General features: G+C 39.8%; 2 protein-coding genes across 2 annotated transcripts in view; both read right to left on the bottom strand.

The window, feature by feature from the left end:
- col22a1 (collagen, type XXII, alpha 1) overlaps positions 1-6292 on the bottom strand; it is a 49197-nt gene extending 42905 nt beyond the window's left edge. The window contains exons 1-3 of the mRNA XM_019258395.2: positions 6027-6292; positions 3345-3493; positions 2683-3249 (exon numbers count right to left, since the gene is read on the bottom strand). Coding sequence (XP_019113940.2) covers positions 2683-3249; positions 3345-3435 — 658 coding nt within the window. The 5' untranslated portion in view covers positions 3436-3493; positions 6027-6292. The remainder of the gene's footprint in view (positions 1-2682; positions 3250-3344; positions 3494-6026) is intronic.
- Positions 6293-20224: 13932 nt separating this feature from the next.
- The window catches only part of kcnk9 (potassium channel, subfamily K, member 9), a 35008-nt gene continuing 27874 nt past the window's right edge, over positions 20225-27358 (bottom strand). Inside the window, exon 2 of the mRNA XM_010739120.3 lies at positions 20225-22212. Within this exon, the coding sequence (XP_010737422.3) occupies positions 21329-22212 (884 nt within the window). The 3' untranslated portion in view covers positions 20225-21328. The remainder of the gene's footprint in view (positions 22213-27358) is intronic.

Genomic DNA, 27358 nt, shown 5'->3' on the forward strand with positions numbered 1-27358 from the left:
TTGGTTTTTCTCACTGGGATACTCAAACCTTTACAGCTGCACGAGGCAAGACTTTGGTGTAAGAATACACTTGATTTATCAACCTGAATCAAATAGCAGAGCTGCAACAAAGAAGAACACCCCAAGCTGATGCTACAGATGGGTAGTCCGTGGAACAACTGTTTTTGGCACTCTGGCATGCATTTGCTTGATTTCACAACCACAGAGATTGCCACTTGGTTCCATCAAGACAAATCTGGACTCATCTGCGATGACGGTGCATGATCTGTTCCCCTACCTTCATTTTACAACTCACAAGCTGAACACGAAGAAATTAGTTCACCCATCCCACATGGCGAGCGACATGTTCATATTGTTGATTAGGTGTGACAGCAAATGTGTTCTTTTCATCAGTTTGTAATCAATCTGTTCAGAGGAACTTCTCATTAAACCTAATATTAGCCCAACAATTTGTCTGTGTCATGACTGTCAGTCCTAAATATTATCTGTGGCTGAAACTGTCACAGTGAGACACTCTAGCTTCCCTAATTGATGAAGTGTGTGCCAAACATCTACTATCAAACCCTGCAATTTTCTTAAATCACAGCTATAAAAATCATCGTGTCGGAGTGGCTTTCAACCTTTGTGCCGTTCATTATGTAGACAGCCCTGTTGACATGGCTTGTTTTTTCTGCTTCATGCAAAACCCAGATGCATGTCTAATAAGAAAATCTAAGTAGCTAATTTAACTGTCAGCATTTGCATACTTTTTAGTAGTTCTCCATGTGGCGTTATCTCCATTTCAACATGGTTTATTTCCAGTTTCAGCTACATAGTTTCACCTTGATTGCGTCTGCCATCATTTCTCCTTCTTTTTTTTACCTTCGTGCTTATAGCCTTTCTAAAGTGATAGTTGAAGATTTCAGAAAAAGATATATGCTTTATATTGTTTATAAAGCCAGCGAGTCTACCAAAAATTACCATTCTGTAAATGAAAGTAAGTGCGTCACGCTTTTTTTTATTTTAAAGACGGTGTTGTTGCACAGCCCTGAGACTTAGCTAGATAGCTGAGTTACTCCCTGCACTTGTGGCCCTAAGGCTATAATTTAGGGATCTGGCTGTGAGTTAAAATGGAAGCAATGTAAAACCCTTAGTCTTTGAATATAAATGTCCCAGACAGGTTATAGTATCAGCAGAACTAACAGAAGCTTGAGCATTACACACCTAACAACCACATTTTTTCAGAGGATGATACATTTTTAATTCTTACTATTACTCGTGCTGCCTGTCATCATTATGGCTGCTGAATTATTTAAAGACGCTGTAAGTGTTAGACAAGAGCTTTGATATTAGAGTCCTCTGTCACTGAGATTAAGTAAGGTCAAATGCATAATCTTATAGGCTGGTTTTCTAAAGTGAGGCCACACATGATCTATTGAATCAGTGCAGCACATAATAAGTAGTGTCCATTTTTAAAGCTATAGATTAAAAGGTGAAAACATTACACATGGACATTGGAGCGGCTGCACCGGGCCCACTTGAAACATTAGAGCTATAATTTTCTGAGTGAAAATAACTTACATTGCTCAGAGAGCCAGTCGTGCTGACCACTGATATACTTAGAGACTTAGTTATTTCAGAGATTACTTAAAGAAAACACTGGAACTGTCCCTCTCTATAAATTTAGCCATTGGTTAGTTCTACAGAACATTGTGCGCTAAACTTGCAGCTTTCAGCATGTTTTATAATATACAACTGGCATTAATGGTTGACAGACTGAAAATCTATGGAGTCAGAGAGCAAGGTCAAAGGTCAGGGGCCTTAAAATGACTCTCCATGTTGCACCAGTACTAGTCTGCAAGATGATACACCCTTAAAAAAGAATAAAGGTGTTTCAGAGCCTGGATCGACACTTTGTTCAGAGGAGTCTCTACTCTCTACTGCCAAACTGACAAACTTGACAATTTAGGGCCAGATTATGCCAGAGTTGGGAGTTTATCATTGCTCATCTGTGTGATAAACCATGCAATCATGTCATTTCCGTTTTTGTATTCACTGTTTGCGGCAAAGGCTCATGGCATCCTTTTCTTTCCTGTCCTGCTAATTTTAGGCAGGAATTTCAAGCGTTGGAGTGCAAAGCATCCATCTTCTCTATGAAAACACTCACACGCAGACACTTCCCCAGTTCTTCACACAGCTACGGTGCAGCATAGAGCTATTGCTTTATTTTTTACGTCTATTTCAATTCATTTGGCTATGTTTTGCTACTTTCTAAGCCTGTGTGCCTGTGTTGAAAGATTTTCTCAGCACACAAGTGGAAAATACGATTGAGGTCAGCTTAAGGCAGACTTTCCAGTGCTAAACACCTCTGCACCAAAGCAGCAGTCAAAAAGGCAGCTACACCACAGAAATGTCCTGGTTAGAGAACTGTCATTTACAAGCCAATTTTTGCAACAGCCCCCTTGCACATTTCATATGCAGTCGAAAAGAAGCCACGATTGCACTTCAGGCATGTGCAGCAGCTCTTTGTGGTCAGGGTGGGGTTTTGTGGTTAGGGTCTTCCCTCTGTATAGTGTTTAAAGGTTAAAATAAGAGTCTAATTTGATTAAGTGCACGTTCAGGGTGAGGCAGACTTCAAACAGAAGCCATGAGGCATGCAGTGTGTGAGTGATGTGCTGGCACTGAGCCCGATGGCTGACTTACTCTCGCACAGCCTCCTCCTCAGCCTGCCTCTGATCTTGTCAATGGCATTGAAATCTGTGACGTGGAAGACGTGGGCATTCTTTGGCTCAGCCGCGATCTCCTCCAACTCCACCTTCAGAGCCTCCCCGATGCCCACAGCAAACATCCTGATGCCAGCTTTAGCAGCTGCCTTAGAGGGCTCCAGAACATAATCCTGGCTTCGGCCATCTGTAAGAAGGATAGCTACCCTCTGAATGCCTCTGGCTGTGGGCCTCGCTCCATTCCGCTCTGTGAAGATGTTGGTGGTGGTGTAGCTGATAGCATCCCCAGTCATTGTATTTCCCCCCAGGTAGCGTATGTTACGGGCAGCTCGCTTCACATCCTCCAGGGTCCTGTGTCTACCCAGGTTGAACTCAATGGTGGGTCTGTCACTGTAGCGAACCACGGCGACTCTTGTCTTGTCAGGCGCCACATCAAAAGACTCTACAAGGTTTGCCACCCATTGTCTGATCTTCTCAAAATTCTCTTTTCCAACACTGGATGAGGTATCCAGGATAAACGCCAAGTCATAGTGGACATTTTTACATCCTGTCATGGTAAACACAGGAAGATTTAGTCACATACAGTCGATATAAGCTCTACCACTGGAGTTAGATGAGAATATTCTGTCTTAATATACCTACCTGCTCTTTGTGCTTCCACTTTCTCGATGGAAAGAGTCAAGGCCAGGATGACCAAGACCAGGGTGATCCTAAATCCCAGTCGTAATTCCATCTCGGCCTTGGTTTGGGTTTATTTTGTTTATCTTATTACCACCATCAAGCTGTTCAATCTGTGGAAAGGTCAGTGGAAACATCAACAATTTGCTATTATGTGTACTTGTGTACATGTATGCAGGTGTACATGTACAATTGTTAAAATACTGTATGTACGACTGAAAAAAGACATTTTAGAATCTGAACGTTCACCGAGTTGTCCAGTGGCACACAGGATTAAAAAATAATTTCTCTCCAACAGTGACACCAAAGTGGGTGAAGCAGTTCATGTAGTGTGGGGAGATTGCTGTAAAAACATCAGGCCTCCTATGTGGCTGCTACTGCATCCATATCGACAAGGGACTGGTGGAAAGCTGATTTAAGACTGCATCAGGGACTTTGTATGTGTAAAGAAAGTTCGGCTCCAGCAAGAAAAAAAAAAAAACTCTATCTCATCCCCCCTATTGTGCAGTATTTTTATTGTACCCTGTTTGAATCTCTTTTTGGTATGGAAGCTGGCAGGAAATGTTCTCCACTCCCAGGGCGTGATAATTGAAACCTAAAATTGAAATACACAATCTCTTTACAGAAGAATGTGGATCCAGAGAAACTGGACTCACCAAAGACTTGCTGCCAAACATTTTTTTTTTTACCGTCCCCACCCACAAGACAGTAAAGGAACAATGTTAGGAGTGTGCGGTTTGCTGATGTTGCACTGCATGAATTCTCCAGAGTGATGTTTTAAAGTTTGAAATTCATGCAGGTATCTCTAGCTGTCATTTGGAGACTCTAGAGTAAAAATCGTGCACCCTAACCCTAACCCATGTTGCAAATGACCAATCAGTCCGTCTCTGTTGGATTTATTTATGCGGCTGTTGTGCCTGGATGGCACATATAAACACAAAACTATTCTCGCTCTTATTGTACACCTGTGGTTGTGATGGCTGCCATTAAGTCTAATGTGTGACTGACCATAGCCATAACATTGACACATCCTGACTGGGAGAGTGTCTCATTGCGGGGGGTCACTGTGGGAGGTTGAGGAAAGTCTGAGTTATGCACAGCTTGAAAAGCAATAATAAGAATCCCTTGTGTGGCTGAAAATTTCTTTACCATCCTTCACCACCTACCTGTCTTCTTTCCATTGAATTACTCTGTAAATGTATTATTAGTGTTTTATTGTATTTTTAGAGGTGAGCGGCATCCAAATCTACTTCAATACTTTTAAATATAAGGCCGGACCTGGGAGATAGTTTGTGTAGCATGGCATAGAGACAGGAAACAGCTAGATTGTCCAGTTTTTTGATTTGTTAAGTGATCTTCGGTCTATACTATTGGCTCTAAAATGTGTAAGCATGATGTATCTTAAGACAAATTTGTTACATTCAGACGGAGCCAGGCTAGCTGTTTCCCTTTGATTCCAGTGTTCATGCTAAGCTAAGCTAAGTGTCTCCCGACTGAAGTATATTTAACAGATAAATATGATCTTATCATCTAACACTTGGCAAGAACGCATATTTCCCACAAAAACAAACTAATCTTGTAATGGAGGGAATATAAATGTGAATTAGAGCTAAAAAGCTGTGTGATCCTAACCGATACAGGCTGTGATGGTCCCTTGACATGCAGTATTTTTTTTAGAGATAATTATGTTGCATATTTTCTACTTTTTATGACTTCAAAAGTCAGTGGAATTTTTTGGGAGGCCTAAAATGAAGTGGAAGAAGTATGCAGGAGTAATAAATATAATTACAGTGAGTACATGCTTGCATGATTTTGAAATAGCAAGTAATTTAAGAGTAAAAAGATTCCAGATTGTCGAGAGAAACAAATTTAAAAACAGCAACCTGATGACTGTGGCCTGACCGGTCTAGTCTGTGAAATAGAGAGTGCATTATTTACTGTGGGTAAAGAAAAGTGCTTTGGCCTCCAGATACAAGTTTTCTTATCTGATGCTCCATTAGGCTATTTCTGCTACTTGGTTTCTCTGGCGCTATTAATGAGGCACACAAGCTGAATCACCCTAATTGCCCCAATTAGTGTGCATTTAAAATATGAGAAATTCAACCCAGCAAGACGTCAGTGAAAAAAAAAGAAAAAGTTTCTTATTTGTCTCCCTTTCAACTCTGATTACATATAATAAACTGTATGGGTCTCCCAGTGCTGGGTTGAATTTATCTGCACTTTTACAAGCAGTTACTGTATCTTAGGTAAAGCTAAAAACAAGCTGGTTTGCCTCTGTCAACATCTGAACCTGAGGCCAGATTCCTTACAAACTGTGGGTCTGTATCATCAGGCCCATTTCCACTTCCTCTCTCAATGGTAGACCTGGGACTGCAATGTAGATGTCTATAACAGAAGCACCACGTTTATCATTCCCAAGATGTAAAAAACAGGAACCGTTTTTTTTTTCCATGTGCAACCCAAGAAAAAGAAGAAGAAGAAAGAAGTCTGTTCTCTGATAGAGCATCTGAACAGCATGTGGATACAAAAAAAACAGCTCTTGCCAACAATTCAAAACTGCTAAAGAAATACATATTTTTGAATCAGTTTTTAGAGGAAAACAGCACTGACAGATGGATGACTTTAAGATGCAAGTTGTTTTCTTACCTGGCCTGTCACTCAATCAGTGTTACTGAGGTGTCTGTCTCTCTGCCTCCTGTACTCACAGCCTGAATCAGCACCGGGGAAGCATCATTATCAGGTGATAATAATCCAAAATATCTCCCCTGCAGGTGCCAGAAGATCAAGATGAGATGATTATACAATCCAGGGTGACAATCCAGTGTACAGTGTTGTTAAAAAGTGAGGTGAGATGAGCTTCAGAAACCTTGTGGATGGGTGGACAGAGTGGGAGGGAACTGCAAGGGGCGAAAGTGTAGAGTTTCACTGGGGGATGAAGTGGCTTCTACTGTTCTTGACTGGGCTGTGCTCACACATAAAAAAAGGCTGAGAGGCAAAGCCAATTATAGACCCAACTTTCTGGATATTTTTGTCTCTTTTTTTTTTTTCCTCCCCTCTTCTTTATGGCTGCACCCATCTGAAGTGTTGCCCTCAAAGAAAAGGAACAGCTTCATGGCAACCGCCTCAACTGTCCGGCCTTTGCCACTGTGATAGCCACAGTGGAGCCGCCCTGGGGCTGGTGGTGGGCCGGGCCGTGTTGGCTTCAAGCAGCCACACACTTATGGAGAAGGGCTGTATTTAAGTTGGGGAAATGATTACAGAACACTCATGCTTGTAGCTTTGTGTTAAATGTCTGTCCTTGCACTGACTTACAGTAAAGCTCTGTGATCTATATACTCATTTTGTGCTGCTTTGACAAGTTTACAGTCATGTCAGACCGCACGTCCTTATATTTTTTTTATACTTTTTAATATATAGCATATAAAATATAAATCTTTTAATTGATGTCTCAGTAGTTTTGGTTACTCTGAGTCATACTTAGACTTTTTTGTTTGACTTTCCCCAATCTTTTCAATTCTAACCTGTGCAATGTTTCCTTGAGCCTAGCATTTCACTTTTTCTTTTTCAACATCCCAATTTCCTCAGAGATTATGAAAGTTTAATTTTTTAATATCCACTTTGTAGAACTTATTATTTATTTACAACAAGCAAACACACACAAGCACACACAAGCACACAGTGCAAACAACCCATGGATGAATAGTCACATTTTCCATATAATATTTCCCCCTGCGATTTTCTTTCAGCTTTTCTCCTTGATAGAAAAGTCAGCCTGCGAATCCACATCTGTCTTGATTTGATATACACATTTAGAGGACGACTGTAATTCACATTTCAGTGTACACTGATGTCCTTATCACGTGTGGTCGTGCTCTCTGGCAGCAGAGGAAGCTGCAGTGAAACACACCAGTCCTCTCTCTGTGTCTCAGACATCCTGCCTGGCAGACATTCTGTGTTTCTCCTCTAAAGTCCTCCGCATCGTAAGTTGGCAACTCGTGGTTGCACTTTCCTCCTTAAAGTGGTCCTACTGTTGTCACCACATGCTTCTGCTGCATTACAAAACACATCCAAATCAGCCGCGGAGTTGTTGAGACGCCAGAATTCTCTAAAAGACAATGTCAATATTTGAATGTCACAGACAACAAACAAAGTTAGCCATTACATCCAGGCCTATTTACAGTGCCTTTGTAGCCAAGGAAAGTGAGCACAGACCAGGCTATGTATAGGCTCAGTGTGAAGTGGATGGGAAGTGGGCTGACGATTCGGGGCAGATGCACGTTATGAGTAATGGTGTCAGTCTGAGGAACCGTCTGTCGCCTTATGTGATAGGGCTAAAGAGGTGAGCAAGAGGCTGCGGACACCATGTAGTGTTGGAGAATGCCATCTGTCATCTGATTGACAGCCAGCTTTCAACCTCCCACATCAGAAACAGGCCTTTTTTTTCTGAAATATGTTCAAAATATTAATGTGTCATCGAGTGTTGAAGCAGAGCCGACTATCCCATTTTTAAAGCTAAAACTTAGGTCCAACTTTGAAGGTAGCATTTTAAGTGTATGACAATAAAAGCTATATTCTTTTGAACGCATTATTTTGCCATGCATACCACAGATGCCTCCCACTCATGTTGGAAATCTGCTGCACTGCTTTACAGTTACAAAACAGAAAGAGGGCGCTGTTCTTCCAGCACCAACAGAGTTTTAGAAGGTTTTCGGTAATGGCAGGTTCAAAGTCCTATAAAGAACTGTCAGTGGTTGATTTGCATTGTTGGTAATGCAAAACATTGAAGACAAGGAAGAAGTGGAATAAAAGTTCTCCACATGAGTCTGTAACTTTTATAGGAAAGCAATGTTAAATTGGTCTAGTCCATTTCTTTAAAGTTAAGTGATCCTTGGTTTGAAAAAGTTTGAGAAACACTGCTCTATGGGCTCAAAAATGTGTGATGTATTTTAATCTTCATCCAGGAGTCACTTTAGTGGCGGACGCAACTCCCAAACGCAACTCTGTGTTGGAAGGTTCGAGTCTTTTAACTGACTCGACTCACTTACTCTCGGTCGTTAAATTGAACTAATATTTTTTCGTGTCATTTCGTTCATTTCGTTCATTCACTGGTGCAGCGCTGTAGCCCTCTTGTAGCTGATGTAAACGTGACAAATGAACGAAAGACCAATCCGAACGAACGTACTGCTGTGGGTACTGCTACTCATGCAGCCTGAGTAGCCTGCCACGTGACAAATGAACGATCCACATGAACGAACTGCCAAAAACAGCAATGTTAAATTGGTCTAGTCCATTGTTTTAATGTGAAAAAATGTTCTCCTCAGGTCTATGGGGAATTTGAGCTCCTTGTTTTGGTTTTCTCATAAACCTCATTTCTAGCTGCAGCAGTGAATATAGCAGGTTTTGCTGCCCAAAAGTGACCAGAACATCAATTATTACTGCTTCAAAATGAAACACTTCAACATGTTAACTACTATTTCAAACAAATGATTTGGTATCATTAAACAGCTTATGAAGTATCTACCTTGCCTTGTAACAGGCTCTGTTCTGGTTGACTTAGAGAAGTTTATATGGACATTTCAATGTTTGTTTTATTTCTTCATCATTGGAGTTCATGATAACTGTTCATACAAACTGACCACAGATGTCATATTCTGTGAAAGAGCAAGATCTTTTCATATTTTCTTTTCTTTTTTTTTTCTTTTCCTTTCTTTGCCATCTTTCAATGGTGATATTTAATACCTCAGATTTTCACTGGAGTATTCTTTCAACTATGAAGGATTGATGAAAGGACCCCAACAGTAATCTGTGAAACAATGCCTGGTGGAACGGTGGCTACATCTTGGTTCTGCTCTGATAGAGCTGAGTGCACGACACAGGGGAAACTCACAGCAGCAGGTTCGTCCTCTTCGGTGAAGTTTAAGTTTAGAAGTGTAGAGAGAAAACCAAAGAAGAAAAGACACTCTGTCCTACAAACATGTAGGAAAGATAATTTGATGAATGAACTAGGCAGTAATGACACAGACGGTGACATCATAAGCCTTTATGCTGAATTATAACTAAAGTCACCTGACCAAAGGTCACATCAAGCATCATTCAAGTTCATTTTGAGCATTAGCTTAATCTTCGTAGTGCAGAGCATTGTGGGTGGGGTAGAGGGCCATCAAATAAAAACAAAACAGGGCTGCTCCGACTTTAATAAAAAGACATTCAACAACTACTGCTGATATATTTAAGTCATATCTTCATATCATATCAGACAAGCAGAAACCCATACAGACTCCTTAAGAGAAGTGATTAGTATGAGACAGCTGGAAATCTGTTCTATATTCATAGTTACATAAACTGCACATCAGAATTTCTTATAAAAATGCAGGATTCAACTGATAAAAGTGATATTTAGTATTCATATAAGGACGTTCACTCACTGCTGGTCATACCAACTTTGTTTCAATGAGAGATTTCTGAGCTGTTTCATTATCTTGGTTCATCTATAGTGATTTAACTCTCCCTGTGATGAGCCAGAAGCCTTGCTTTGTGCTGTGCCTGCTCCACCTAATTGAATCAGTGCATTCTCTGATCTAGGGAATAGCTTTTAGAAATGGGACAATCCATAACTTAGAGTGACCTGGCATACACTTTTATGAAAGGTTGCTTATTTATTTATTTATTTATGTTCTATTTTGGGAGCACAAGGGAAAGTACGCCCGAGCATTAATGAACTTTAGATTGGTCTGGCTTTGGGCTTTCAATATGAGCCATGCTGCTGTTTTTCTCAAAGATTTCATGACAATACATAGTATGGGGGGGATTTCATTTAATAAATGCATGGAAGAAAAATCTAGTGCAAATAATATATCTCGGTTTTATGGACTGAGCTGTTTAAATAAAAAAGACAGGAGAATGAGTTTCTGAAATTAGCTTTATTTGCTCTTGTTGTCACATGTGCAAATTTAGAAATCATTTCCTGTGATTTGGTTCATGTATCTCTAAGTATGACATCATTTTGCAAAGTCCAATTTAATTACAGTTGGAGATGTTCCAGCGGGACTGCATTGTTATGCTTTGTGATTAAGGGTTTTTTTCCCCTTTAATCTCCAGTTAGAAGCACTTGGCTTAACACCATCAAGTGCATGTTCATTGCTTCCACCATCAGCCCACTGTCGGTTCAGGGTGCATCTTGTAGATTGCTGACTGCAATCCTCTTGATGGCTCTTCCTGATGCTTCTGTACTCCCAGAAGGCTCCAGGAGGGTCTTTGATGTCTTTTGCTGCATGCAGCCGGCCTCTCTGAGCCCTCTCTGTCCGTTGCCCTTTGCCTTGGACACCTTGGGCCAGCTTGTCTTTATCTGCAGATAATCCCCCTGTTGGCATGTTTGAATTGCACTGATCCTCTTCAAGGCACTGTGCTCTCCTCAGCCTGGGTCGCCTCCTCCCTGTCTCCGGCTGGAGGGTGCCCAGGTTTTGACGTGATGCCTCTGCACCACGTGTGGCCCCAGCTTTTTCTAGGGGAGAAAGTAAAGGAGGGGCAGGCTTGTTGCGCAGAGGAGCTGGGGTACCTCGACAAACCACATCCTCCAGATGCTTGTCTCCATTCTGCTGTACGGGGTTGGAGCGTGTCAGCTGAGGCCTTGAGGATCTGTTTTCCTGTTGGGCTTTGAGGGTCTCAGTGGAAGCAGAAGGGCACACAGCAGCTTTTTCCAGTCTCTGTCTTATACAGGATTTCACCCTTCTTGTATGAGGATCATTTACTGTCACATCCAGCTTACAGGAAGCAGGTCCGGCCTTTTGCTGGATAAACTTAAGTTTTTGTTTCTGAGCCTCCCTCACTTCCTCTGGCAGCTCAAGTGGGGCGAGCTTCAGAGGCCGCCTGACTGCTTGATTCTCTGCCTCCCTCTCTAAGTCAGGCCTGGGTGACTTGAGCAGTAAGTCCAACTGTGCCGTGCCCTCCTGGGTCGGTGAGCAGGCCGTAAGCTGACCCACTGCCTCCTTTCCATGTGTTGCTGACAGATGGAGGCCAGGTGTTTTTGAATTGCGACCATTTTTAGCTGCCAGTCTGAGGTTTTGACCATTCAGATGCAACAAGGTATTTTTAACTTGGGCGGTCAACATTTCTTCTTGCTGGGGAGCCCCCTGAACAAAAGAAACACAAGTGACTTATAATGTATCAGTCATATAACTGAGATGATAATGTGGCCTCCACTTTGGCAAATGTTTGCCACAATACTAATGGTATTTATTCAATGCAACAAGAACAGCACTTAAATAAATAATTTATTTGTGCTGTCTGGACTGGTAATAATCCATTAATGGACAACTCTGTCCAGGAACTGAAAAATCCCTTTAGCTGCTTTGTTGTTTTAATAGTTCTTTAATTCATCGGGAAGAGATCTCCAAGGACCATTTTGACCAGTTACCTTCTGAAAAACAGCTACAGAGCATAGTCCATTTTTACAGTTGCAGACTTGATGGCTTATTACAAACTGAGAAACTCATTGCTTACTCGCATTTAGAACTGCAGGCTTAATGCCTTACTTAAGTCATCAGTAAATGATCATAGTCTTCCTACTTAGTAAAGAAAAAACACGGCCCATCATTTTAAATGTTATTATGAGAGTACTAAATGGTTCTTTCACTACTGTCATCAATCAAGTGTTGAGATATAAATGTTAATAAGTGCAGCTTGTTTCTAGAACTGTGGTTCCCAACTTGGGGGTCTGGACCCCAACAAATGGTCATAAGATGATTGCCCAGGTAGGCAATAATGAAAATCCAAATATTTTGATATTCGCAGTTTTGTGTATTTTCCAGACTTTTCTCAAAATAGTTTTTCTTCTAAAGTTCTGACCTGCAAAAAAGACGCTTGGGAACCAGTGTTTGGACAGTCCACTTGAGGGATGTTTATGATGAATTTAAAAAAAGTTATGCCGGATAAAAGCCAAATGAAGCCAGTTACTCTTACAAATATCATGTAACTGATTTAAAAATGATTTGTGAATGAGTTTTGAAAGCCATTAGTTACATCTTATATAATATATCCTTGTTAGGAAGTGAAACAACTTTGGCACAGAGAATACAACAAGATGGTTGTTATATTTGCTATATATTTGTTATAAGATTTCATAATGCTCTATAATGTTAAATTACACCCTATGAAAAACTCTCTGACAAAAAAAATACACAACTGACAAGTGTCACTTGTGACAAGTGGAATACAGAAAACTACTATTTACTGCTAGAAAAATACAGAGGTTTATTATATTACATTACTTTGCTTCACTTTAACTACATGTCACTCAAACTAACATCATCTATGTCCATCATCTCTCAACAGTTTGTCAGTGAGATCTTACAGTGTACTCACAGTTTTGGGAAACATCTCCTGCTTGAATTTTGTGTTGAGTCACTTCTTGCAAATAACTTGTTGTTGTCCCTGTGTTTGTTCGGTCCGTGCCACCTGGCCAAAGGCAGTGACACTGACACTGCAGGTTTTAGCAGCCTTAATGTAATTAAGCAGATTAGGGTCACAGTGATCTCTAATGATGTCCAGCTAAATGGCAGGCCCAGTATGCACACTCATGGCTTGGCCCTAATGACAAGGGTTTGTTTTCATTATCCGCAGTGTAACTTTATACTGACATGGAAGGAATGGCAAGTTGTCAAAAGATAATGAAGAAGTCAAACAGAGCAGCAATAATTTATTTATTTATTTTAGATTGCACTAACCACTAGATGGTGCCAGAGACCTCCTTTGCATATTAGCATGAACCGTGGAGTTTTATGGTCTAGTCATCATCATGTGCTGAACACAGACAGCTGTGGAAGCTGCACAACACAGCCTCATGCTGAATCCTATGAGCTGATCCTGAACTGATGATCTCACTCTGTACGCACTGTGTGTTGCCTTCAGATTTGGATATGATGTAAATAATATTCAAAAAAACAAAATGTAGTTATTTAAAAAAAAGTAAAAAGAAATACACTTAATCATTAAAAATCTACAAAGATAAAAAAAAACAGAATGCTCAGGACTCCTCGGTGCAGAGAGGAAGAAAATATAAGAGAGAGAGATCATTACACAATTGTGTTACACAGAACAATTATTTTGTTCTTAATCATTTCCCTTCATTTTTACTTCTGTTTTTTTTTCTTGCAAATTACTGAATATGTTCATCTCTTCAGTGATGCAAATCATTCAAATAAAACATCGCAAGAAGGAAAATCACTTAATCTCATGTCCAGAGTCAGACCATTACCTTTCACAAGCAAGTAATACATGCCAAAAAAGGTTTTGTACCACTGATTTATGCTATATATGCCAGGTAGGTTAAAAAGATAAAATATGCTTTAAGGATTCATCTCACAGACAGCAATGCAGCAATCCTTTCTTCCCTATAATATAGTATTGAAATAACACTTAACAAAAAAGGGCAGTGTTTTATTGCCTTGTGGATAGCTTTGATTTAAGTTGCTTATCTCTGAGTAAACTGATGAGATTCATGCAAGAATGATCCTTTATATCTTATTGCCTTCAAATTGTATTAAATCAAAACCAGCCACAAAGAAGGAGATATAAAGAGAAGAACAAGTGTTAAAGAAGGATTTGTAACCTTCAAAATGATCGTAAATAGTGCCGTGACTCAATATCGATAGAAAGATGTCCTTAATATTGTCAACATTCACTGGAGTTACACTTTGATCAAATCCTTTTTCCGAGTGCCGGCTTTGGTAATAGTTTTCAAGGTAAATATCTTCAGACAGGCTAGATAAGACGATGATGTGGTGTGTGTTGCTCGCAGGAATATCAGCAGATCTTGATCACTTTCAGACAGCAGCTTGTTTTAAATTGTAGCTCCATCGCTCCCACGTCAGCCTCATTTATTATATTTAGAGACAGACTGTCGCAGAGTTTTCCTGCGATGGATGAGATTCGTATTAGTGGGCAGTTGGGCTTCCTACAGTAGCTCCATTTTTCATCAGGCAGACAGACTCAATCATCGTTGAAAATCTCCTGTTCTCCTGGTTGTCTCATTCTCTCGCCTCAGGCCCCAAAAAAAGCAACATGTCAGCACCTGCTTATTGCAAAGCTTCATCATATCATTGCTATGGTGGAGATGGTCCTGCTGCAGAACAACTTGGCTGCGCTTACATGATCATTTAAGATGCAAAATTACAGGCTTGACGCCAAGAGATGGCCTTAACGCCCCTCTGCCACTGTTCTTATTGTGTCGCCCTCTGCGTTGCCTGACGTTCACAGCTGACAGTATAATTACTGCGGTGTGGGAAGGGATAAAAAGGGATGTTGCCTGCTCATTCTCCCACCTACTGAACATCCAGCTGCACTACACGGGCCACTTGGAGAGAAGAAGAAAGCGAATGGACAGCAGAGATCCTTTATCAGCCAAATCCTGCCAGAATTCGTGATTCGTAGCATTTTATGACATAAAGTTGCTCTGAAGTGTGTTTTCAAGAACTACTTTGCCTGTATTTATATGTTTTATGTTAATATTCAACTATGTTACTGCATCATTTTCGGGTCAGACCTTACTGATTATTTATAATATGATGGCATGGCTTTATAAAATGATGGAATAGTTCAAGATTGATACTACTCTCTGTAACCTCTTAAACTCACATTTTTTGCACAAGACAAATTGAAAGTGTTATTTAATGAGCTTGAAAGGTGTTAGTGAGCAGGTTTTGTTACATTTGGACCAGGCTAGCTTTTTGCCACTGGTTCTACTCTTTATCCTAAGCAAGCTGACTGCTGGGGCTAGCTTCATTTTTGGAGTGGTATCAAGCATCTCATCATCCTCGCCTTAGGTCAGGCTCCCTGAGCTGAATGTTAGAAGGCCACAATTCTCGAAACTTTAACTTTAGAAAAAGTCTTGCGATCTTGAGAAACATATTAATTTTTGTTTTGTACATAAAATATACCCAAAAGGTGTTTTAATGAATTCTTAAGTTAAGTTGATCTTTAGTCAGTTTGAGGAACTGCCCTCTGGCACAGTTAGAAATCACTGAAACTGTTGTTTTAATGAATAAGTAATAATATAGCTCCAGGATTTGACTGTTTTTAACAATGAAAAACTCATTTGTGAATTTACGAATAAAGAAATAATTTCTCAGAGGAGCAGCTGGAGACATGAGGCAGTAAGAAGAAGACAGAGGGTTTCAAGAAGGAGGCTCATCATTTTTATTCAAGTGTGTTATGGCTTCACCCAGGCTGTGTAAACCCAGTGAGTCATCCACACCAAATCATGCACACACACGCATCAAAAAAAATAAATGAAAAAATGAAAAAAGAAAGAAAGAAAACAAAAGAAAGGAAAGTAAAAAAAAAGAAAACATACAAATGTTATGTAAAATGTTCATTTCACTCTGAACAATTCTCAACAATCTCTTCTCTGTGTGTTGAAAAGAGAGGGGACCCATACTGGAGTGTACTGTACAGACATCAGTTTCAAAATTGTGACAGAAGACATCAGTCGGTTCAACATGACCGTCAAACCACATGGATGCCGACGAGATGGGATATAATCTCCTGTAAGGAATATGGTACATGGTATTATTTGTTCATCAGACCTACAGAAGAACCTATTGCAAAGGATATTTCACAAAGTTATGGAACACAGCCTTTCTATTATATCGTATTACACAGATAGTAGTGCAATTTGTGTCTCTTTGTCCCTGTCATAGGAAAACATGGCACTATTGACAGAGAAATGGCCCGCACATACTGCCACATGCAGTAAATGATGCCTGGAAGCCAAGCACAGCTACGTACGAAATGCAGAAAAACAAACGACAGCCAATAATCATCAGGAATCACTTCACCTCTGCCACGTGGCAGGGAACCATGAGAGAAAATAAAATGTCACACTGTTTGTCTGTTGAGGGCGATGGTGTGTGTGGCTGTTTCTCTGCGCCATCTGTGTTATAGAGTAACATTCAGTCAAGGACCATCAATATGACATGTGGCGTGATGGCAGACAAATCTGAGTAATATGCGTGCGTGTGGGAGGGCTATGAAAAATGATTTGACTTGTAGCTTGTGAAAAGCAAATGAGTTCATTTGTTTGCTGCTGCCTTTTGAAAAAAAAAGAAAAAAAGATCCATTATGGCTGATACATTCCCCAAAATGTTGCTTGGAAAAGTTTGACTGTGAACTGAAAGGAACGCAGACAACACTGATCACCGTCAGTGAAACTTATTATATGTAGATATTTGCTCAACCCTATCAGTCTTAGAAATGTGTAAAGGATAATTCCAGTTTATTACAACTTGGATCTCACTTTTGCACTTTTAGCCATCTTTCTTAATGGTTATAGTAACTGTACTGTATCGACCAATGTAATAGATAAGATATGGGAACATTAATAAGTCCAATGAGGAAAGAAATGAAAAGCCACATCATCAAAGTGGTGCTACAGGCCAAAAGTTTAATCATATTATCTAAGTCACTTTTTGGAGGTAAAACCAAAAGTTCGATGACACAACAAAGTCCTGCAAATCAAAGTCAAACCCAAAAGTTGGTCTATAAATGGTGATAGATGTTTTGAACAGTTTAGGTAAAAATTTTATTTGCCTTTTTCTTCTATAGCAAGTAAATTTGTCTAACTTGGGCATTTTTATACAAGGATAAGGCTAACGGTATCATTTTTCCTTTTTATATTTTTCTTTCTGACTTCCCTACTCTGTTTGTGACACTCAACCAACCTCAACCTGTTGCTACTGAAGACATACAACAAATGACTACATGTTATGTGAAAAGGATTGCTCGTAGTGATGAATCCACAAAGAATTATCACACAACTCTGCAGTTCCCCTCAACTCTCGTTTCAATGTTTTGTTTTTGTAGCCCAGCCTTGACAACCTTGTTAGTAGGCAACTGTATGCTATAGCTAAGCACGCAGACAAAGTTAGCAAGTAGCCAATAAACATAGCAAAGATCAATTAAGGAGCAACATTGTTGGTAGACAGTTGGCAGATTTGGTTGTAACCAAAATTGAGCTAAAAGAAGGGTGAATGTTGGGCCTCCATGCATGAGACCTCCATACATGAGTCCATATAAAATGTAAAATCTAAAATGTAAATTGTGTAAGTTAATAATATGTCAATTATGGACACTTTAGTTTTTAAGCAAATATTTGTCATATAGATAAAACAGAGCATTTGCTAAGAACTATGGATTAGTGAGATTTTATAGCAGCTGGACAGTGTATGTGGGACAACAAAGGAGCCCTGTGGCACACCGGATATATGAAGATTTGGATAAACAGGCAATACCACTTGGGATCGGTTCATGGCTTTCGTCTGGGAATTCCTGATTGAATATGATAAGCCACCATTGTAAATAAGAAACTGTTCTAAATGTCTTGCCTGGTAAAATAATACCTAAAATAAACAATAAAAAGTATTGCAAACAATAATTACCTTTAAACCCGTCTTATCATCTGTCTGCTTATGTTTATTGCACCATCTGTCTTCTTCGTAGCGATGTTGTGGCATTCCCAAATCTCAGCAATTACCTCTGTGAGTATGTTATTATTACTGATGAGGTTGATGGTTAAATCTAGAAGAAAGAGGACCCAAGTTGCTATACACTGGAACGATCTTTTCAGCTATTGTACAATGATTATATTTCTAAAAGTAAGGGAGTGATTCGATCTGCTTTGGTGTTGGGTGTATATGTGATTATAGAAGGTAGGTATATGATCAGTTGTTGAGTATAATCTCCTCATATGAACTTGTTTGTCAGGACTTAGATCTGTCTATACATTAACCACATCTGCTTTCTTATTAGCCCCCAAAACCAGACCGCCATAATCGTCCAACAGGTTTGCTGAAGCACAAACAGATCTGCAGCCACCATATTTAAATGTGCCCACTTCAACAGAAACACTGACTGCTGTTTCTTCAAGGCACATATGCTAATGTGTAAAAATACATATGCATCTCAGCCATGAAAAGGCCTTTTTATTCCAAAGGTTGTTATAAACATATTGTACAGGATATTTAGATAAGCCAGTATAGTTCCAATAATGAAACAATGCTTTTAGGGCTTATCTCGGACTCCACGCCTGGTTATGTTTGTCACGACTGAATAGGATTCATGGCATTTTACCATTTGCCCAAACACAGTGACATTCACCTTGTGAGGCATGCTCAGCTACCCAGGAAATTAATAGAAGCCTGTTAAACACAAGGCTGAAAAGAATACTGAAGGTAACGTTTCCTGGAAGTCAAGGTCCAGAAATTTGTTGTAAGAATTATTGGCTTCCAGAAATATTGATTGATTTTGAAAGACAGAATTCGCTAAGGGAATAAAACAGCTCCCAGCCCTGTGTAACTTAAAAAAGCTCCCCTTTGCTCCAGTCTTTACAAACAATACATACTTAAATATACATTTATAGCTTAAAAAGCATTTAGAAATGATGTTTATAGCTTTAATCCTGCTTAATTTAGGAGCTCAGTGATAGTGTTGTTGTTGTTGAAAGCTAGCATCGGGCCAGCTGTGACAGAAAAGACGCATTTGGGCTTTAAAACAGGCCTGTAATCAACATAAATATCCAGAATTGCTCAAATATTTTCCAGCTCTACGGCTCTGACAAATGATGCCTACAATGCAAACTGACTCCTGGTGCACACATCTGTCTCAGACGCAGCACAGGCCTCAGTGAGATGATGCATCTCAGTTGCATTTTTATTTTTATTTTTCTTTTAATTCCTACTATTTGGAAATGAAATATTTGATATGTACATTGTATTGTTTGGCCGATGCACTTGCACTTTCGGGATTGTGTTTGTAACAGAAGAAAACCAAAGAAAAAGGTGATTCATTCAAACCTGAGAACTAACATTATTGTACAGTTTGTCTGAATGAAAAAGACTTTGGCAAAAGAAGAAGGTTATGTTGTGAATCATTCTTAAGAGTATTTGCCATTAAGATACGTGTAAAGTTATTTTTAAATTATTTCCCCATTCATCATACAAAGTTCATGCACTAATCAGATCTTTCAAACATAAAAAATCATCCTCTATCCCTTTTCTTCTTCTGGTATTTTACAGAAACGAAAAAAAAGGATCAAACTGATGTTATTACATTTTTCTTATTTGCGATCTGTCCCCTCACATTAACGCATACACACAATTTCTGCTCGTTTTCGTGTTGATGCATTTATCAGGTTGTGTTTTCCCTAATGGTTTCAAAGTGCATCCAAACCTCAAGAGTTGTCAGTTTAGATCTGCATGCTTCTCCGTCACTGTAGTTCTGCTCTCAGTGCTGCAGCATGGTTAGATCTGAGCAGGGTTCATTCGGCAGACTCAGTGTCAGCTGCTACAGGCATGCAGCACATAGGCCCACTATACAGTACTTAAGAGCATGATCATGCACATCCTCTGATTAAAATGTACACTAATAAATTCAGCTGGAGTTATTTCATTGCACTTTGGTAGCTGTTTAAAGGAAAATCCACCCTCTGATCCTCCTACGTTGTCCTGTATCATCAGACTATGATTCTCACTTCATTAATTTGAGTCATTTGGTAATTTTCCAAGAACCTGTAGATTAACTTCCCATAACCCACATCACATTTCCCACAGTGCCTCTGAAAAGGTCTTGTTGCACCCAATCAAAGGTGGATATGTGGCGCCACCTGACCATCAGTGATCACGCCACCTTTACACATGACGTTTGGTTTACTCATCATGGGAAGAAACCACTCAGCATGTGAAAACAGGTGTATAACGTGGCTATTTGTGGCTCTGGAGGGACCTTTTTAAAGTCTGAAAGAGGAATAACCCTGATGATGTCATAGTGATGTCAAATCAGTTTAAGCTTGAAACTTTTTTTAAAATTTTAAAAACGAATGCCTGTGCAGGTACAGGGTTTGAAAGAAGGTTGACATTTAGAAAGCAGTGAGTGTCTTATTTAAAATGCCATTGAGTTGCATCATGGGAATTGTAGGATCCAGTGTTTTTAGAGTTTGATCCATACTGGATTCTAAAAGTCAGGAAACGTTTTATCTTCGTCTTTATCTGTCTCTTGTGTCTTACTGTTGTGTAGACCTAAACCACTGAATACCCCTAATGTTACATATCTACAGCTGCATTGCATTCTGGTCTTTTAAGGTGACAGTAAATTGATGAATATTTGTGTAAAACCAACCAAAATTTGCAAATGTGTTTACCAGTGTAGTGTGGAGGGTGGATTTTCCTTTAGGTCTCTTTAACTCTCATTATGAAAAAGGCTGTGGGTGAAATTAAATTTGTGGCCAAATTAGGGTGAAATATCTAATAACAGCAGCATGATCCTTTGAATCCAAAACAAACGGACGCTCTTCATACAGCTGTTCTATAAATAGACTAAAGAATGTCACAAAACCATGGCACACTCATTAAATGACATCTAATGCACATGCTAACATTGGCAACAATATTTTGGCTTGATGTGTGGTGAAACCATTGAAATATATGATTGCTTTTAGAAAACAATACCTGATGCTTTAAGTCATTTTAAAATCTCTGTCTGCAGTGAGGCAATGGAATAGTACATAACGGTAAAAGTTTCTTCAAGTTAAGGTGAAACAAGCATACTCCCTTTTGAAAAATAGGATTTCCCCAAGTGTGCATCATTTGGTATGTAACCAAAGTTAATATATCAATTTTGTACTGTAAATCTGAAATAAGGAAGGTCTTGTAGTTCGTGTAAATGGAGCAATCTCTTGAAAAAATAGACATCCATGCTTCATGCTTTGCATCCCATTGTGTCCACGCTTGCTGTTCCGCATAGTGTTCTTCATCTTTTCCCAAGAATACTTTTTATATTACATAGAACTAAAAAGGGAAAAAAAAAAAGTGCTGAAATAAGATTTGGTAAGGAGCAGCATTGGAAATGTTTGACCTTGTGTATAAAACATGGAAACTCGTTTGTCCTGTCTATGTTTGGATTTAGATGGATTTCCGTCTCCTCATGAGCTGGTGATTGTCTGTGAAGCTGTGAAGGCCCGGAGACATCGAGCTGATGGGTGAAGGGAAGAAGCTGTTTTTCAAGGTGCTGGGCGAGATCTCCTCGATCCTGTAGGAAACTGAGTGAAAGTACTGATTGGGATTCAGCTGTGAGCTGAATGAGTTCTGATGGGAGAAGGCACAGCCCAGGCCTCCCATCCCTCCCCCAGAGCTGCCGAAGTCATGCGAGTGGTAGTGCATACAGGAGCAGACTGACTGCAAATCAGTCACTTCCGCCCGGTACGGCTCACGCCGCCGCCGGCCCCGCGGCAGCGACTCGTCCTGGATGTGGATGATCATGCTGTTCCGGTTGCCAGCTAGCGAGGCCCGTTCCTCAGCATCCCGACGCTCATCCTCACTGTTCATAGTGAGGAATCGGAGCACCACCAGGTTGAGGAATGCCCCGATGACCGTCAGGCCCACCAAGATATACATGAAGCTAAAGGCCACATACAGGGGCTTCTTCTGGAGGGCCCGGTTCTTTTGAAGAGCCACAAAGTCCCCAAAGCCTATAGTTGTTAATGTGATGAAGCAGTAATAATATGACTGGAAGAAGCTCCAATCCTCGTAATGGGAGAAGGCAGCAGCCCCGATGCACAGGGTGCCGACGCAGGAGAAGAATCCTACGGTCACCATGTTCTCCATGGACACATCGGTGATGCTCATGCCACAGCACTTCTTGATCCGCTTCAGGAGGTACTTAACAAAAGTGTTCATCCTCTCGCCCAGACTTTGAAACATGACAAGAGTCAAAGGGATTCCCAGGACGGCATAAAACATGCAAAAGGCCTTCCCTGCATCGGTCCCCGGCGCTGCATGGCCATAGCCTGAAAAAGAAAGCAGACAGACAGCAGAAATTAGTGATGCTGAAAGTGTTGGATGTCTGTGAAACGACAGTCATGTCGCAAGCGCTACGTGATGCTCAAAAAGCCCCAGGTCACCTTTTGTTTACAAACATGACCAAGCAAGAAATCTGCGAGAGAGTCTGCGAGCACCGCCAAAAGGAGTATTGAATAGGTGCATGCCACAGAAATGTGTCTGCTCATTAATCTTATTTGGGCTGAAAGATTATGGCAAGTGGGTCGTCCAATTAGTCAGAAGTTTCCGGTGAGGTAGAAGAGTTTGGAGGAGGGATTGGAAAGAAGTCATGGAGGAGCCAGTGAAGCTTTTAGCTTAATTAAACTTTATCTTTAGACCACAAGCTGCTGACTCACACACAAACAGACTTTTTGAAAATCAACCTATGGGCCTAACAATAGGATTCATACACAATGTTACATTTCATTTTCAAATGCAATATATATGATTCTATGTGCTCTGCGGGATATTTACAGCTCCTTCAGTATGAATGAAACATACTGTTGAAAACGGAGTGGCGTATTGATTATCTCTCCTCCACCACAGCTAATAACTGTGTGTATTAAATTCACAGCCAAGAAACACCCACCCTCAGTCGCCGTGCGTATTACCTCAACAACTGTCTTCTAGATGAAGACGAAACATTTTCTGGTGTCCTGTACAGCATTTTTATTAATTTATTTCAGATATGTCCTGATCAAGTTCTGTGTTTTGCTTTCTCAAATATTGATTCTGTGTTTTCCTGCATGGCTTTCTACCCACTTAAGCATGTGTTTAGTTAAGCAAAAAACCTTGATCTAGCAATCTGACTTACATTTACAATGTGTGTTACAGGCCTGAGGTGGAATTTATTGTACTAGTTTCATTCTAAGCATTGCATTATGTTTTTATTGACTTTGATATTTCTTTGTTTGATAGCTTAAATCAATAATTGGATCAGTTTACTTTCTTTAAATTCAAAAAGTGAGCGAGCGTGACTTGAAATTCATTTAAAGCTGCACTTTTCTATATTAATTAGAGGGTCAAATGACAAATGATGTTGTTATCAACTTCCTTTTCCAGGTGGCTGTTCAGCAAACAAGCTCTGATAAACCCTCCGTACACTATCTGTTCAGCACCAAACAGCAGAGAGTAAATGAGTTACATTCCGAAGGTGGCCAGAAAACATAACTTTAAATGAATTCTAATGAGTCTGGATGTTTTTAGCAGGTAATATAAGTGTTGTGTTTTCATCTTGTCACACTGCCCAAAATTAGAAAACTGAATTAAATTAATAGCATTCAATTTTCTTCAGTTAATGTCCTGATGTGAATGCAGAGTAACAAAATGTCCTTAACAGTTTGTACTGTACTGCATTTTGAGCTAAAACTCTCCAGAAACCCAAAACACATGCGGCTTTTAATCTTCTTTATGGTGAAATAAATATAAACCAACATTTTCTCTGCTGTAAAAGAACGACTACAGATCATATCTCAGAGTAAACTTTAATATTAAAGTGAGAGGGAAATCTGTTGTCGAGATCTGACTGATGGTAAAAAGAAAAGAAAGTGGAAGAAAAGTCCAACCCTTATCTCCATGACTTTCTCACTCTCTCTTCTTGATATATAACCTATATAATCCTCATTCCATTTGCTTGATTCAACTCAAAGAAACAATCCAAAGTGTTACCACGTTTATGAGCTGAGTTATGAGCTGTGGGAAGCCATTTATATACAGCTGTTAATGCCTTCACCCAGTCTAATTATCCCGCTTTCCCCGCCAGCTCGTGTTGATCTTCCACAGCACTGATGTCATACGGCACTACAGTACCATGCTGCATCACAGGTGGGTGGAGTCACAAGTACAAAAGACACATAACCTGGAGCAGCTTTTTTTTTCTGTCAGCCTTTAAGTACAAATCACTGATACTCATTTGTCAAAAGATGTTCCAGTCTTTTGTTTTCCTTCCTTTCTACTTTTGCCATCTGTTTCTATTTATTTCAGAACACTAAATTTGATCAAAATGCACTTGTGGTTGCTACCTGATCAGAAAACTCTGCATCAAACAACAGTGACACAGAGTGTAACAGATCATTTTTGACCTTGGAAAGCATTATCTTAACTCCTTAGAAGAAAGCAACCAGGGTTACAATCTTCTAAGCGCCATATTTAGGTGACTACAGGGAAAACTCCATTTGCTGATGACCATGAAATGTGATCGAAAGCCCCAGAAAACAATAATGCTGCTTGAAAACAATCTTCTGAGCTGAAATAATTAGGATCGAGTGGGCTGCTTGGACCCGACACTGTGGCATGCTCTGGAAAACAGTAAGTACTAAATGTTAAGTTAAGGTATAGGTCTTTTTAAATGGACTAAAACATGCATAATCGCTGGTCGCTGCTTGGAGTATCAGATCTGCACATGATGCTGAAGGATCAGCTGCAGGTCAGCAGCAGCCCACTGTGTCACTGATGTGCGTTGACTGCAAATGAGCTGATTGTATTATGTGTACAGTGCTAAATACAATGCAAGTCCGCAACTAGTGGATTTATCGTGATAGCAGATTCTAGCAGTTCATAGAAAATCAGTGTTCCTGCAGGATTAAATCTAATCATGCATATTTAAGAACCTGCATCGGGAAAAATTCAATTTGGATCAAGGTAAACATCACATGCAAGATGGCAACAAAACATGCCTGTGGCATCCCAAAACTGTTAATCAATTATAATTACATCTCAGGACAGATTTGTATTCAACCCAGACATCTGTCTTCTTCAATCCTTCCCTCAAAATTAGCAAATTAATTGATATTGATTCTTATTGCTTATATTTGTTCTCGCCGAGTAATTAGGACATAATGAATTACGGTGGCAGCTGTGAAGAAATGACAACTTTCATTTGATTTGTGCTACAATTTCGACTGTGCAGACAGATTACCATCGCAACTCAGCAGCATGGCTGATACACTCAAAGACATTATATCAACTAAAATATATATATATATATAATATATATATATATATATATATATATATATATATATCTTTGGACGAGTCATTTGAGGTTTGCAAGCAACTATCACTCTCAACAGCCTCTCCCTGCTGCAATCACACTGGAGTGTATTAGGTATCGATTCAACAGCCACCAAACTGCAGGGTCATCACACTTGTATGTATTTCCTATTAAATTTGTCATCTTCTTTTTTAAATTTAAAATCCGACTGATGAGCACCTAAGTGTCCATGTGGGGATAGCACTGTCTGTAATGTCCGTAAGCCAACGCAGGAAGTCAGCAGTATATTAAAAGGATAAATAAAATTAAAAAAACAGTGAAATAGCAATGAAATCAGGCCCCAGTGATGCCATATCAGCTCAAGCTCATGTTTCTACGTTAGCGCCCACATTCATTAGTGTCCTTACATTCCCAAGGCAATAAATACAAGACGATTAACAGGGATCTTCAGGGACTGAAGTGAGATGATCTGCAGACCTAAAGAGTGGATATTACCTCGTTGAAGTAATCATCTGTGACATTTTCATATCAAATAATGTCCACATGGCTGCTATCTATCATGAAAATAGGATGATAAGTTTGTGAATGCCTTACAGTTTGCTTCTCTGTCTGGAAACGTATTGTTTTTTTTAGAGAAAATCCTCTGCTTTTGTATTTCAGCGATGCACTCTTTTACAGAACAAAAAAAAATATTTCAGAGCACTAAATAAATAAAAGAGGAGACAGATTACTAGAGCTTATAACTTAAGTTGTTTATTCTTTTCCGAGCCAGTCTCTTAAAGTATTTCTTCGATGTCATTGATGGGATGTGGTTTTCTGCGGCAGCGCTGCACTGTGTAATCTGTTTGTCCTGTTATAATGACTCTATTATCTGCTGTTGTCTTGGGAACAGACATATTTGCTCTGTCACACAGAGCCCTGCCATGCACAGGTGCTTTTGTGCTTATGTGTGCACAGGTGAACGTGTGTGTTCAGCACGGTGTGTAGTGCAGCGGAAAGAGAATCACACTCTTTAATGAATGATAAAAGCACAAGAAAGGCGGGGCCACTCAAATGTTACATAATAAGACACATTTTTGAAAATGGAAGAATATGTTCTGGACATTCACGCAGAAGGGGAAAAAGAAGAAGAAGACGTGATATATATTTACAACCTATATTCTCCTACAAGCTGCAGCAGACAAGATTTGTTTTGCAAAAAGACACCAGTCTTATCAGCCAGAAGCACAAAGTGTGTCTCGGCGGAGAAGAGCTCCACAATCCAATAAATGAGATGTTGAAAATTTGCCAATATATAAATATGATGTGGACTCTCACAAGACATCTTTCAAAACTGTCTCCTGAACATATTTTCCTTAAACTGAAAATCTTTGGGGCCTCCTTCAGTTTCATATCGCATATGTAATAATTGATTGCTTGAAGGAAAAACGGAACAGATTTCGTAAGACTAAAAATCCTTTCCTGTGCTTATAGGATTGTTCCATAAGCCTGTCATTCAAAAGTGGAATAAAACTTAATCTGCCAGCCAGATGGTGAAGGCCTAATTTTCCTGTGCACTTGAAAGAACGGCATTTGGGGTCAGTCCAGAACAGCAGCTTCTCTAACTGAGCATCTCATTCTGAAGTTTTCTGTAACACCGCACATCTGTTGAGTCACTTTTTAAATGTTGAACAAGCCAGAGTGGGAAGTGTGATAACACATCTACACAAAAGTGCCTCATTAAACTATTTTTAGTGTCATTTGGAGCAGGAAGACATGAAAACTGAAGCTCAACACGCTCCCAAGTCGCAAAAATGTTTATGCAACCAAGGTAGGAGCTCTGTGAGGAGGTACTTTGAGCTAAATGCTAATGTGTGAGCATGCAAGTATAATGTTTACCATTAGCGTTGCTTGTTACTATTTCCAAATTGGCACTGAACGCAAAGTAGTAGAGCTGAGGCTGATATGAATGAGAGTAATCAGTTCTGCACTTATTAATCAAAGTATGGACAAACTGAGGTTTTGACATTATGATGGCACTAGAAAAAGTGGCACATGATGGCACATAAGTGGACCGAAAATCATACAAGGCCTGGGAACCATGAATGAAATTTTAACCTGCTGGTGGTGCTAGATAAAAAGTC

Source organism: Larimichthys crocea, chromosome XIII (genome assembly GCF_000972845.2).
Source record: "Larimichthys crocea isolate SSNF chromosome XIII, L_crocea_2.0, whole genome shotgun sequence".
NCBI classification, from domain to species: Eukaryota; Metazoa; Chordata; class Actinopteri; family Sciaenidae; genus Larimichthys; species Larimichthys crocea.